This window comes from Cetorhinus maximus, chromosome 4, assembly GCF_964194155.1.
Source record: "Cetorhinus maximus chromosome 4, sCetMax3.hap1.1, whole genome shotgun sequence".
NCBI classification, from domain to species: Eukaryota; Metazoa; Chordata; class Chondrichthyes; order Lamniformes; family Cetorhinidae; genus Cetorhinus; species Cetorhinus maximus.
The window spans coordinates 168680641-168694017 of record NC_135882.1 but is presented as its reverse complement, the minus strand read 5'-3'; the positions used below and the strand labels follow the sequence as shown (position 1 = coordinate 168694017).

Below are 13377 nucleotides of genomic sequence, written 5' to 3'. Positions count from 1 at the left end.
GTTCCTATGCAGCTTCCAGGGGAGCGACCTGTAGGAGAGGTGCAGGCACAAGGTGTGCAGAGCCAGCAGGTAGTCCAAGGCGGAAGGGGCTGCAGAAGATGCCACTATCCTCCTGCCAGAGAGGCAGCGATGCAGCTACCTCAAAAGCCCGAGGTACAATTCCGAAAGAGGCTCTGCCTCTCCAGGGAGACTGTGATCTCCATTTGTCAGATGATTGGGCCTGAGATCACCTCCAACTGTGTGGGTGGATACCCCATGCCAGTGGCTCTGAAGGTCACAGTGGCCCTCAATTTCTATGCCTCTTGGTCTTTCTAGGGGTCAGTGGGGGATCTTTGTGGAGTGTCCCAATCAGCTGTCCACAGTTGCATCAAGCCGGTGACAGAAGCTCTGTTCAGATGGGTAATGACATTTATTAATTTCTGTATGGACGAGGCCACATAGGCTGAGTGAGCCAGAGGGTTTCCAGAGATTGTTGGGTTCCCCCGCATCCAGGGTGCAATCGACTGCACACGTAGCCATTAAGGTGCCAGTGGATCAGCCGGGTGCCTTTGTCAACAAGAAGGGCTTCCACTCGATGAATGTTCAGATGGTTTGTGACCATAAGATGCAGATTCTGCAAGTCTGTGCAAGGTACCCTGGCAGCTCCTATGACGCTTACATCCTCAGACACTCACAGGTCCCAAAGCTGTTCACAGCTCCAGCTCAACTGGATGGATGACTGCTGCGTGACAAGGGCTACCTGTTGATAAGGTGGCTTATGACGTCTGAAGAACAGAGCAGAGCAGCATTATAATAGGAGTCATGCCTCCACAAGGCGGTGATAGCGAGGACCATAGGTCTTCTGAAGATGCGCTTCCGATGCCTGGACTGTTCAGGGGGAGCACTACAATATCCCCCAGAGCGAGTGTCATTGATGGTGGTTACATGCTGTGCTCTCCACAATCTGGCTATGGCAAGGGGGGACCCACTGGAGGAAGAGGATCTTGACGCAGCTCCAGAGACCACAGATGATGAGTCCAGTGGTGAGTCAGAAGAGGAGCCCGGTGAGGACGTGACCTCTGAATCCTTCAGGGAGGCAGGGATGCCTTGAGCCAATGCTCCTTCAGCTGGGCTGCCAAAGAGCTGTTTCCACCTCATGCCATGGGTGCTGCTTCCATCCCGGGTGTTTGAAATGACCCTTTCCTTTTAACCCAAAGTCCACTCAGTGCCTGTGCAATCAAGTTTAGAGCCACACGTCCAGCATGAGATACTGGCGTGCTCTGCACCCACAAAGCAAATGAAGCATACTCAGGCTGTTAAGACAAAAGCAAAATTTATGTTATGTTGACACTTGAGTCAATTAAACATAACAACATATGGTGTTAAAGGTCACACCATTAAACATATTAACAAAATATGGCAGAACAGAAGATCACCCGTGAATAGTCCCTCTTGTGCTCATGGTGCCTTAAACTTATGTTTGCGAGTGCTGTGTCCTGTCGTTCCCCCCTCATCTCCCACCTTGTTGGCAGCGGCATTGGAGGCAGCCTGCTGACTCTGCTGTCTTGTTGGCCATGATGACCTTGGCAATCATCCTCTGGCTAGTGGAGCCTGTTCTGGCCCCGCCTGGGAGGGAGCGGCCAGTGCCACGGCTGGCCTCTCCCCAGTCATCGCAGCCTCATCAGATGCGAAGGTAGCTGGCAGAGGGGTGGAGGAGCTGCTGCCATCATCCAGAGTGCTGCCCTGAGAGGAGCCCACAAAGATGACAAGCAGCTCATGCGGTAATATGAGGTCGCTCTGGGCCTCCCTGCTCACCATTGATGGACGAGCATCTAGCTGGGATAGTGGATGCCTCATCCATCTCCCACATTGGCATTGACCGCCTGAGGCCATTGCCTATGTGAGGGCTTACAGGTTCAAGCGAACCCCCAGGAATCCCTGATTTTGTCCCTGGAGTTGCGCCTCCATGAGAGTCGCCACACTCTCAATGGAGGAGGCAGTGTGCTCGGCGATGAGGATCAACATAGTGCTCGTGCTCTGCATGCACTCCTCCACAACAGAGACTATGGCGCACATACCCTCATGGATCTCCGCCAGATCCTCCTGCACATCCTGCTGGACATCCAATGTCCATTTAACTAATGGACAGCTCCAGAGGATCATCTGCCTTCGAATCAGCATCGTCCTGGTCTCCAGCAGTCCTATGACTGCCCGCACCCAGGACACTCTCTGCCTCCGCCTGCTCCTTAAGCAAGTGTGAAGTGCCCTCACTGCTATGCACCGACATTTGAGCTGATGATCTGATGCCCACCAAGGTGCTAGTATCTGCGCTGGTGTTTGGCGCAGAGAAGGGTTGTGACACAGATGCATCTAAAGCCCAGTGGTCCTCAGGCATCAAGGGTGGCTCTTCGGGGTCCTGCGTTCATGGGCAGGCTGGCAATTCTAGGGGAGAACAATGGCACGTCTTTAGTTTAAGTCATCACACTGTGACTCTGCATGCCAGACACCTGTTGACACAATGGAGATGTGCATCATGGTGCCATCATCTTTCAATGTTCAATGGGGGTTTCAGGTTTGAGGCTCCCATTAATGATGAGACTACACAAGAATGTTTGCACAATCTGACGCACTCACCTCTATGCACTGCACTCTTACCTTTGTCAGAGGCCCCTGCCTCTCCACATTTAGCTGACTGAGGTGGGCGGCAGCTCTCCAGCTCCAAGGCTACCATCTCATACCTTGTCAGAATGAGGAGGTTTGAGGGGCCGCCGTCTGTCTTAGTTTTTTTGTTGGTGTTATGGTTTTTCTTCTCAAATGACAAAGCACCATTGATTTGTCCTCTCTCTACCTGCAGCGCCAATGCAGCCTGGCAAACCCCCCCTTCTGGGGTACCTTGCAGGGCACATCCGAGTCATGGCCCTAGACCTGCAAGGCACTCAGACCAAGTAGCCACTGCTCAGCCATTTCGCTGGCTCCAGTGTCAGTGACAGTTGGCACTCAGACTCTAATGACCCTGAGCTCCACGGGCGGGGCAGGGGAGACAGTCATCCCTTAACACTTCTTCATGCTGATCCATGCCAATTCAGTACTCACCATTGCCAAGCACAGCAGATCGTTGAGCCTTTTGCGGCACTGCACAACGTCATGGCCGCTGACTTCGGCTGCCACCTCCTCCCAGACTTTGTTGCTCAGGTGCGGTGGCCTCCTGCCATCACTGGGTACTAGAGTGTTCCCCTCTGACACCGACCTCCTTCACAAGGACCGTGAGGCAGTTGTCCAAGAAATGGGGGGCCGAGTGCCCACTTACTTGCCCTCCCGCCTGATGTCTCCTGCTGCTGGTGAGGCCATTGTTCAAATGAAATGGTTTTCTGGACAGACTCCAAATATTCTTCCCTAGCATCCTTCATGGAGCTGCCTCTACCGGTTTTAAAGTGCCTGCTCCCTCTGACTTGGTGTGCACGCAAAGTGTGAAATTCAGGCCTAAGCCTTGTATTTACGAAGCACTTTTCACAATCTTTGGACACCTGAAAACACTTTAGAGCTAATGAGCTACTTTTGATGTGTAGTCACTGTTGTTAATGTTGGTAACGTGGTACCCAATTTGCGCACAGCAAGATCCCACAAACAGCAATATGATAGTGATCAGATAATCTGTTCTTGTGGTGTTTGTTGATGGGATGAATATTGGTCAGGACACCAGGGAGAGCATGAGAAGCAGAATTCTACGGATGCTCCCCTGCCCTCCTTAAAAAATAGTTTCTTGGGATCTTTTACTGTGAGGGCAGAACAGGATCTCGGTTTAATGCCTCATCAGAAAAGCGGCATCTCAAACGGTGCTGCACTCTCTCAGTACGACACTGGAATGTCAGCCTAGATTTCGTGCTCAGGTCTCTGGAGTGGGACTTGACCACAGTTCTCTTTCAAGGCAAAAGTGCAAACAATTGAACCACAATTAACACTACGAAATGTCGATGATAAACCTTAAGAATGTTAGACAAATGGGACATTTTAGCAGAAGGAGAGGGTTTTCAAGGTTAACTGAGCAGTAAAGGCAGCAATCAGTGATGACTGTTTTTTTAAACAAAATGGACTTCCAGGTTTTATCACAAGAGACATAGAAAGTAAAAAGGCAGAGGTAATAATGATTCTGCCTAATAACTCAAGTTGTTTTGTAAACTTGTAATTTGAGGTGAAGAATTCTTTGTGGCATTTGACAAACCTTTTAGTACTGTGGAATCTTTCTCACATTCATTCACTAAAATGGTTCTTGCTAACAGGAGTGGGATTCTGTTTAAGTAACACACTACATGCTGGAGGTCATGGTCAATTGCACACATTTTATGAGGTATATACTTTTAGATACAGTTGGGTTGGTTGAGGTTGCTCAGGTCAGTAGAGATTGTCAGGAACTTTGAAACATTGATCCAAAAGGAAGACCCACTATTATTTAATGCCGATTGATGTCATTTGCCCCCCCGCCCCATTGGCTAAATATTGACTGCAGTAGATATCTAGTGCATTTATATCTGCACTATTGAATTGAAACCAGCCTTTTAGCTTTGCAACTCTCCAGCTCACGAGAGGTTTCTGTGAAGGTGTGCATGCATATGTGAAGTATTCACGCTCTCAACGATGAAAATGCCAGAATGTTTACAGAGTAGCAGGGGAATGGTTGTTTTTATTCTTTAACCATTTAAATTAACTCCTGGTAGATTTTAAAGCGGCTCCCCACATATTGCTTAAACAATTGTGAATTCAGACCTGGTTGTCATGAGACTGCTATCTCCATTGTGGGGGGATTGGTGGTGGGGCAGTGGATTTGGCTTTGCTTCATCCTGAGACAGATATCGCAACTTTAGCGTTGGTTTGATGTAGAAATTATTTTGCCTCAATACTAAAATTGCAGTAAAATAAATACGCTGTCAAGTATCATTTTTAAGAACATAAGAAATAGGAACAGGAGTAGACCATTGGGCCCCTCAAGCCTTCTCCGCCATTCAATAAGATCATGGCTGATCATCTTGTGTTTCGATTTCCACATTCCCATCTACCCCTGATAACCTTTGAGTCCCTTGCCTGACAAGAATCTATCTACCTCTGCTTTAAAAATATTCAATGACCCCGCCTCCACCGCCTTCTGAGTGTACCTGGTATTTGTGTACCCGGTAAGCATTTTGCCTAGTTGATGTCCCTTCTGCCCATATGTTGCAGACTGTCTATATTCTACACTAGCAGGTTAAATGCACAACTCGTTGTTCAGCACATGGCCTGGAACTTCCTGCAATGGCACAACCCGAAATTTGCACCCAAAATGATGCCCATCCTGCTGATGCCAAAATATTTCCTATAAATCTCATTCGGGGCATATGCCCAAATGTAAAACACATACAAATCAGCAGAAATCAATGTAACGCACAAGTGACTCAAGGAAAATGACACCATAGGTGGAACTTAATGTTCTTTACAGATGCAAGTTTGGAGGCGGGGCAGATTAGGTATTCGGTGGAAGGATGCCATGTGGGGATCCTGCCACCTTCCTGCCTCTGGCCTGATTACGTCTGGATGGGAAGACGCGTAGATGCGCTACCCACCTGCCTCCAATTGAGGCCCGTAAGTGGGCAATTAATGTTGACTTAAAGGCTTCATCCTGCTGCTGCTGATAGTGTACGCTCAAACCTCATATCCCATTGGGTCTGTGCTGCTCTACCTTATTCTTCCAGAATATGTTACAGTTATGAGATTTATAAGGTTATTATGTTCTGCTACTGTGTCTTTAAATTCAAGGTGTAATGAAGGGAGTCATGTGACCTGTTTTGAAGCTTGCCTGACAGCAAGCCTGGGGGTTTGACAGTTAGAGATTAAAGGGGGCCCCGATTGTTTTATTGGGAAGAAGGTGCAAGGTGTTTTCACTTCGAGACAATGGCAGCAGCCTGTGTGCTAACAGTGGATAGGCTGCGAGTTTACAAAGCCCCAGAAAAGTGCTGAGAATGTAAATAGTTGTGTTTTAAACTGTCCATTTTATTAAAATTAATCCTTTCACAGGATCTGGGATTTGCTGGCTAGGCCATCCCTAATTGCTCTTGAGAAAGTAGTGGTGAGCTGCTGACACCTTGAACTGCTACAGTCCATGTGGTATAGTTGCATCTATAGTGCTGTTAGGAAGGGAGTTCCAGTATTTTGACCCAGCAACAGTAAAGGAACGGCGATATAGTTCCAAGTCAGAATGGTGTGTATCTTGGAGGGGAACTTGTAGATGGTGGTGTTCCCATGAATCTGCTGCCCTTGTCCTTTTAGCGGGTAGAAGTTGCAAGTTTGGAAGGTGCCTTCAATAGCTGCTTGATGAGTTGCTGCAGTGCATCTTGTAGATGGGTGCACATTTATGCTACTGCGTCGTTGGTGGAAGGAGTCAATGTTTAAGGTGGTGGATGGAATGCCAGTCAAGCAAGTTACTTTGTCCTGAATGGTATATAACTTCTTGAGTGTTGTTGGAGCCGCACTCATGCAGGCAAGTGGAGAATATTCCATCACACGTCTTAATTGTGCCTTGTAGATGGTGGACAGGCTTTGGGGAGGTCATTTACTCCCCGCAGAATTCCCAGCCTCTGACCTGCTGTTGTGGCCACAGTATTTATATGGCTGGTCCAGCTCTGTTTCTGGTCGATGGTAACCCCCAGGATGTTGATTTACTACAAGATAAGAGGGTTGAGGTCTCAAGGATAACTAATCATTAGCTCCACCTGGCTAGAAGGCCCATGTGATTCATGTTCCCATGGTGATGAGCCTTGAGAAGCGAAGGATACAGAGGAAGCCATTGCGATATTAGATTATAGGCTTTCCTAAAATATTAATGTATATCACAGACACGTTAGTCTGCCAGGGTCCAGGAAAGAAAGAGCAGTTAGGGTCAAAAGTCTCTGTGATTCACCGTGCTCGAATGTGGGTGCAAGTTCACACTCAGTTAGGAAGACCAAATTCATGGGGAGTTGAAATGAGGCTGGATTATTTGCCGAGCTTTAGCTAGAGGGAGAAGCCTCCAGGAAAACTAGCACCATGAAAGACAGTTCTGGAGTTAAGGTTTCCAGGCTGGAAAAGGAAAAGATCAGGAGTAATACCTCAGGAGCTAAGAATCGTTCTGGTAGAATTGAATGTCTACTTAAAAGATAGTGTAATGCATGCTGCTTAGTAGTGGGTTTTCAGTTATATTGAAAGTTTTTTGTCCTGTGGTTTAAAGTATAATTTGCCAACAAAGATAGTATTGAGTCAATAGAGCTTTTAGTCTTGTATGACAGTAAACATCTTAAAACGTCAAATCTTGTCGTGTTATCAGTTCAGCTATTAACTGGAAGTTCGAATTTTTTTTTAAACTCTCTACGGGGATCGTAACATTGATTGCCATCTTTAAGAATATATGAACAGCTTTTTCAAGGTCCATATGACTACAAATTAATTTTAGAGAACTAGACTTCAGTTAAAGCCTCTCTCTATCATTGTGACAGACTTTAGATTTGCCTTGACTCTAAGCTAACATGGCGAACCTAATGGCTGGAATGTGATGCATAATTAGTAATTTAAATAATGATGTCTTACCCTTTTCCTCTAGGAGCTGTTCTTTTGGCCAGCTTGCAGGGAATTGCAGTCAATGTGGACCCAATCTTCTACATATGGCTTCTTCAGCAGCCTCAGAAAGGGAACGTGAAACAAAGACAACAGGTAATGAGATCACGATGGGGTCAGTGTCTGAAGAGTGCCACTTGTCTGCCCACAATTTGCCATCGCGCTCGTAACTTTATTGAAATCAAACACCAAAGTGTAATCTAATGCTATAATGATTAGAAACGGGTAATAAATGTATTTTAGTTGGGGTAAAATATTGAGTAGATATTGTACATTAGCATTTTCTTCTTGTCTGAAAATGAATACACTCTAATTTTTGATGTGGCACACACTTGTTCACAAATCTTTATTTGATAAAGTACCACATCAAAGATTACTACACAAAATAAGAGCACTTGTTGTAGAGGGTAACATATTAGCATGGATAAAAGATTGGTTGGCTAACAGGAAGCAGAGAGCAAGGATAAATGGGTAAAAGCAAAAAACTGCAGGATGCTGGAAATCCAAAACAAAAATAAAAATACCTGGAAAAACTCAGCAGGTCTGACAGCATCTGTGGAGAGGAATACAGTTAACGTTTCGAGTCCGTATGACTCTTCAACAGAACTAAGGAAAAATAGAAGAGAGGTGAAATATAAGCTGGTTTAAGGGGGGGCGGGGGAGGACAAGTAGAGCTGGATAGGGGGCTGGATAGCAGGATAAATGGGTCTTTTTCAGATTGACAAGCTGTAACTACTGGAATGCCACAGGGATTAGTGCTGGGGCCTAGTATAGTAGCTAAATTTGTTGATGACACCAAGCTAGGTAGGAGAGTAAGTTGTCAAGTGGAGGTAAAGATCCTTTAAAGGGATATGGACAGGTTAAGTGAGTGGGCAAAAATTTGGCAGATGGAGTATAATGTAGGTAAATGTAAACTTGTTCACTTTGGCAGGAAGAATAGAAAAGCAGTATACTATTTAAATGGAGAAATATTGCAGAACTCGGTACTACAGAGGAATCCAGGTGTCCTGATACATGAATCACAAAGTTAGTATGTAGGTACAAGTGATTCGGAAGGCAAATGAAATATTGGCATTTATTGCAAGGGGAATGGAATGGAAAAGTTGGGAGGTTTTACTGCAGCTGGACAGGGCCTTGGTGAGACCACATCTGGAGTACTCTGTGCAGTTCTCATCTCCTTATTTAAAAAAAGATATAATTACATTTGAAGCAGTTCAGCGAAGGTTCTCTAGACTTATATCTGGGATGAAGGGGTTGTCTTATGAAGAAAGGTTGAACATGTTAGGACCCTACCCATTGGATTTCAGAAAAGTGAGAGGAGATCTTATTGAAACATAAGACCCTGAGGGGACTTGATAGGGTGGATACCTGGAGGATGTTTCCTCTTGTGAGGGAAACAAAAACTAGGGGACATAGTTTAAAAATAAGAGGTCTCCCTTTTAAGACAGAGATGAGGAGAAACTTTTTCACCCAAAGGGTTGTTGGTGTGTGGAATTCTCTTCCTCAGAAAGTAGTGTAGGCTGGATCTTTGAGTTTTTTCAAAGTAGAGTTAGAAAGATTTTTGTTCGACAAGGGAGTCGAGGGTTATGGGGGGCAGACAGGAAAATGGAGTTGAGACAACAGCCAGATCAGCCATGATCTTATTGAATGGTTGAGCAGACTTTAAGGGCCAAATTGTCTGCTGCTGCTCCTATGTTCCTATTTGTCTTGTCACTATTTAGTATTGTGAAAAACGATATACACATTTAGCAAATGTTGAAGTACGTTCAGCTGAGTGCCTTACCTTATCTTAATTTGAGTTTTTAAAAAAATAATTTGGTTGAATTTTGAAAGCAGAAAGTCTCCAGCACCTGAATATCGTCTTTGTTTTGTTGATGATTAGAAAATATAAGTGCTCTAATTTCGAAAAGCTCTCAAGACATGAAGACACAGAGAGAAATAGTGTGCCTTTCTTCATCTTAGTCATTTTTAACTAAAAAACTAAATGAGTTGAACTTTGACACCAAACAGTATGTCCTAATTATCACTGTTTTTTTGTCGATGGTTAGTGATTAGGATGTTTATATTTATTAATAGCTGTGTGAGAGAGTTATGTACAGGCACAGATGTACATGCCCAGAAACCTATCACAAAATTCAGTGCATGTAGAGATTCTTTAGAAAGTCACAAACCAGTGCTGCCAAATATGGTTTCTATCCTATATCCTCAATTGTCTGATGGGCAGAATTTTCTGTCTGACATGCACATCTGCGCGTAAAATGACGCGCATCCTGCGTTGGGTGAGCATCCCGGCATCACCGCGCGCCTCGCAGAATGATGTGACACTGGTGAGACTTCAGGTCCCTCAGGTGTGAGAGGGGGCTTCTGCTGCTCCTCCTCCCGGCCGTGCTTTGATGATACTGAAAGGAAGAACGAGGACAGTGCATCAGTTCGCATACAGGCAATGACAAAGTTCATCCCTGTCCCCCCGGCTCATTGTGTGCTCAACCTTCCATAACCAATGGTCCAGCAATGTTGCAACAATAACTAATTTAACAATCATCAGTGCTATGGCTGTTGGGAGGACAATGTTGACCTCACTGTTGGGCATAAATACCTGGCCGTGGCACCCCAGCCTCACCGACACCAGTAGACCTGAGTGCATGGCGCCTCTCCAGTTCAAGGGCCTCACGCTCGAAGCGGTTTAGTATGGAGAGCTGTGCCTGGCCACATCCAGTCCTACACGCTTCGCCGCGTTCTGTGCATTCCTCGCCTGAAAAAGAGAGAAGAGCATTGATGAGAGGAAATTGCACATGGACTCTGTTCGCGCACGGCACACCCCATCCAGAGTGGGACATATCAGGCCTCCAGTGCCTCGTCACCCCGCTGCAGCCGATCACTTAGAGAAAGATGCTAGGCCTGCTCCCCACCCTCCAGTGCCCCCTTGGACACATGCTGTGTACATCACATTAGGAACCAAACGGCATTTCCTCCCATATCAAGGAGGCGCAAGCATGTTCAGCATAGAGTGCAACAGACTGTTCGTTGTCACGCCACCTTGAAGCTCCCTTTCCACCATCTCATCACCCTGACTAGGGCATGTCCTGGAGTTCTGAGTCCGTGCCTAGGTGCAGCTCCTCCAGGTTGCTCTCAAACCAGCCATGTGGGACTCAGATCAACACATGCTGCAGGGGAAATCTCATCTCCTCATGACCCACTCAGGCTGACCTCAGCATTGGCACTATCTGCTTGCCCACGCAGCAAAGGAAAAATGCTGTCAATGATTCAGTGCAGTGTCGACACTGAGACTTGGGGGTGTCCGCAGAGGGTAAGGCTACTTGCTTGGTTAAATGCCCAATGCCAACATGGTACTCACCCTGCCAGAGCGCAACAAATCATTGAAGTGCTTGCAGCACTGGATCCAGGTGCGCTGCACCACGTCGTGGGAGCTCGCCACCTCCTCCCAGGCATGTTTCGTCGTGTGGGGGGGCCTCCTCCTTCCATCCTGGGGGACCAACACTTCCTGCTGTGCTCCCGCCTCCTCGAGGAGGGCAGCAAGGCAGTCATCACTGAAACGAGGGGTACACTGGCCCCCCGCTGGCCTAGCCTCCAGCCAGGCCTGCTCACCCGAACCCCTCTGCTGCGGCCTAGCACTGGCCATTGTGAGCAGCCTACAGAAGGCTGCCAGACCTTCTTTTAAACAGACTGCCGGGTCGCCATTGGACCTGGTGGTCTGTGTACGCCCGCTGCCCGCACACTCCTGCTATCAGGAGTCGGGAAATACACTGGGCGGGCCGTAATTGGCCTGCCCGCGAAAATGACGGCACGGACCCGATTGTGGGCGGCAATCAGGTCTGCGCCTGCTCCGCACCCCCCCACCAAACAGAAAATTCTGCCCGATGTTGTTAAACCCTTATTACTCCATCTGCTAAGAGGCTCAAACCCACCCTATTTTGCTACCAAAACAAGGGACTGCATCCCAGTTCAAGATCCTCCGGTCTGCCTCCCAATACTGCTACATTGTCTGATATCTGTCTCCAATTGCATGTTCTCAGCTTTAAAAAGAGTAAGGGTTTTTTTTATTCATTCATAGGATGTGGGTGTCGCTGGCTGGGCCAGCATTTATTGCCCATCCCTAGTTGCCCTTGAGATGGTGGTGGTGAGCTGCTTTCTTGAACCGCTGCAGTCTATGTGGTGTGGATACACCCACAGTGCTGTTAGGGAAGGAGTTCCAGGATTTGACCCAGTGACAGTGAAGGAACGGCGATATATTTCCATGACAGGATGGTGAGTGGCTTGGAGGGGAACTTCTAGGTGGTGGCGTTCCCATTTATCTGCTGCTCTTGTCCTTCTAGATGGTAGTGGTCGTGGGTTTGGAAGGTGCTGTCAAAGGAGCCTTGGTGAATTCCTGCAGTGTATCTTGTAGATGATACACACTGCTGCTGTGCGTTGTTGGTGGTGGAAGTGAATGTTTGTAGATGTGGTGCCAATCAAGCAGGCTGTTTTGTCCTAGACGGTATCAAGCTTCTTGAGCGATGTGGGAGCTGCACTCATCCAGGCAAGTGGGGAGTATTCCATCACACCCCTGACTTGTGTCTTGTAGATGGTGGACAGGCTTTGGTGAGTCAGGAGGTGAGTTACTTGTCACAGGATTCCTAGCCTCTGACCTGCTCTTGTATTTATATGGCTAGTCCAGTTCAATTTCTGGTCAATGGGAACCCCAGGATGTTGATAATGGGGGTTTCAGTGATGGTAATGCCATTGAACATCAAGGGGCGATGTTTGGATTCTTTTTTGTTGGAGATGGTCATTGCCTGACACTTGTGTGGCGTGAATGTTACTTGCCACTTGTCAGCCCAAGCCTGGATATTGTCCAGGTCTTGCTGCATTTGGACACAGACTACTTCAGTATCTGAGGAGTCATAAATGGTGCTGAACATTGTGCAATCATCAGCGAACACCCCCACTTCTGACCTTATGCTGGAAGGAAGGTCATTGATGAAGCAGCTGAAGATGGTTGGGCTGAGGACACTGCCCTGAGGAATTCCTGCAGTAATACCCTGGAGCTGAGTTGACTGATCTCCAACAATCACAATATTGCCCATTCCGAAAATTGAACCAACTGTCTGATACCTAGGTCTTCCAACCTGTTTAACTCGGCATCTACTTTTTCTCTTAAGGCATATGATACTGGTCATGCCTTAAAAAATCGGGGAGTTGCCTCTGGATCAACATAAATCTTAGCTTGCAAGCCTTTGATTTTTCCTAATTCGTTGCGAAAGGCGCTGTTGTATTTTTTCAGCAAATCTATCAATCCTCCTGCCCAGACTTGAAGAATCTTAGACCAATTTAATTTGATTTCCTTTAGCCAATCATGGCCCAGTAGGCTTGGTCCTTCCCCAGACACTGTTATTACTGGGAACAGAGCTGACTGCTTGCCCATAGCTCTCAGGTACCATGGCGGTGCCTTTTACTTTTATGGCTTCTCCAGTGTAAGTCTTTAAATGTGCAGAAGTTCTCTCCAGACTCAAGGGTTGAGTACCTTCTCTCAGGTACTGAAATGTGCGCTCACCCATCACTGTGGCAGATGCCCCTGTATCTACTTCCAGAACTAGAGGTTTCACGTTTATGTGCAGTGTGACACTAATAGGGCCTGCCGTGACTACTTTAAGATTAAAAAGAGAGTGAATGTCAGATTCCGTTACTTCAGACTTTTTCACGTTATGCACTTCTAATATCTTTGCTGGCTGGTTACTTGGCAGTTTGGATTTAGCTCTGCACTGCTTTATCAAATGCCCTCTTTTG

General features: G+C 46.8%; 1 protein-coding gene across 3 annotated transcripts in view; it reads left to right on the top strand.

Annotated features, from left to right (window-relative positions):
• vps13b (vacuolar protein sorting 13 homolog B) overlaps nucleotides 1–13377 on the top strand; it is a 1109808-nt gene that overhangs the window by 558979 nt on the left and 537452 nt on the right. For all 3 annotated transcript variants that reach the window (XM_078541117.1, XM_078541119.1, XM_078541118.1), the window contains exon 20: nucleotides 7580–7689. In XM_078541117.1, coding sequence (XP_078397243.1) covers nucleotides 7580–7689 — 110 coding nt within the window. The remainder of the gene's footprint in view (nucleotides 1–7579; nucleotides 7690–13377) is intronic.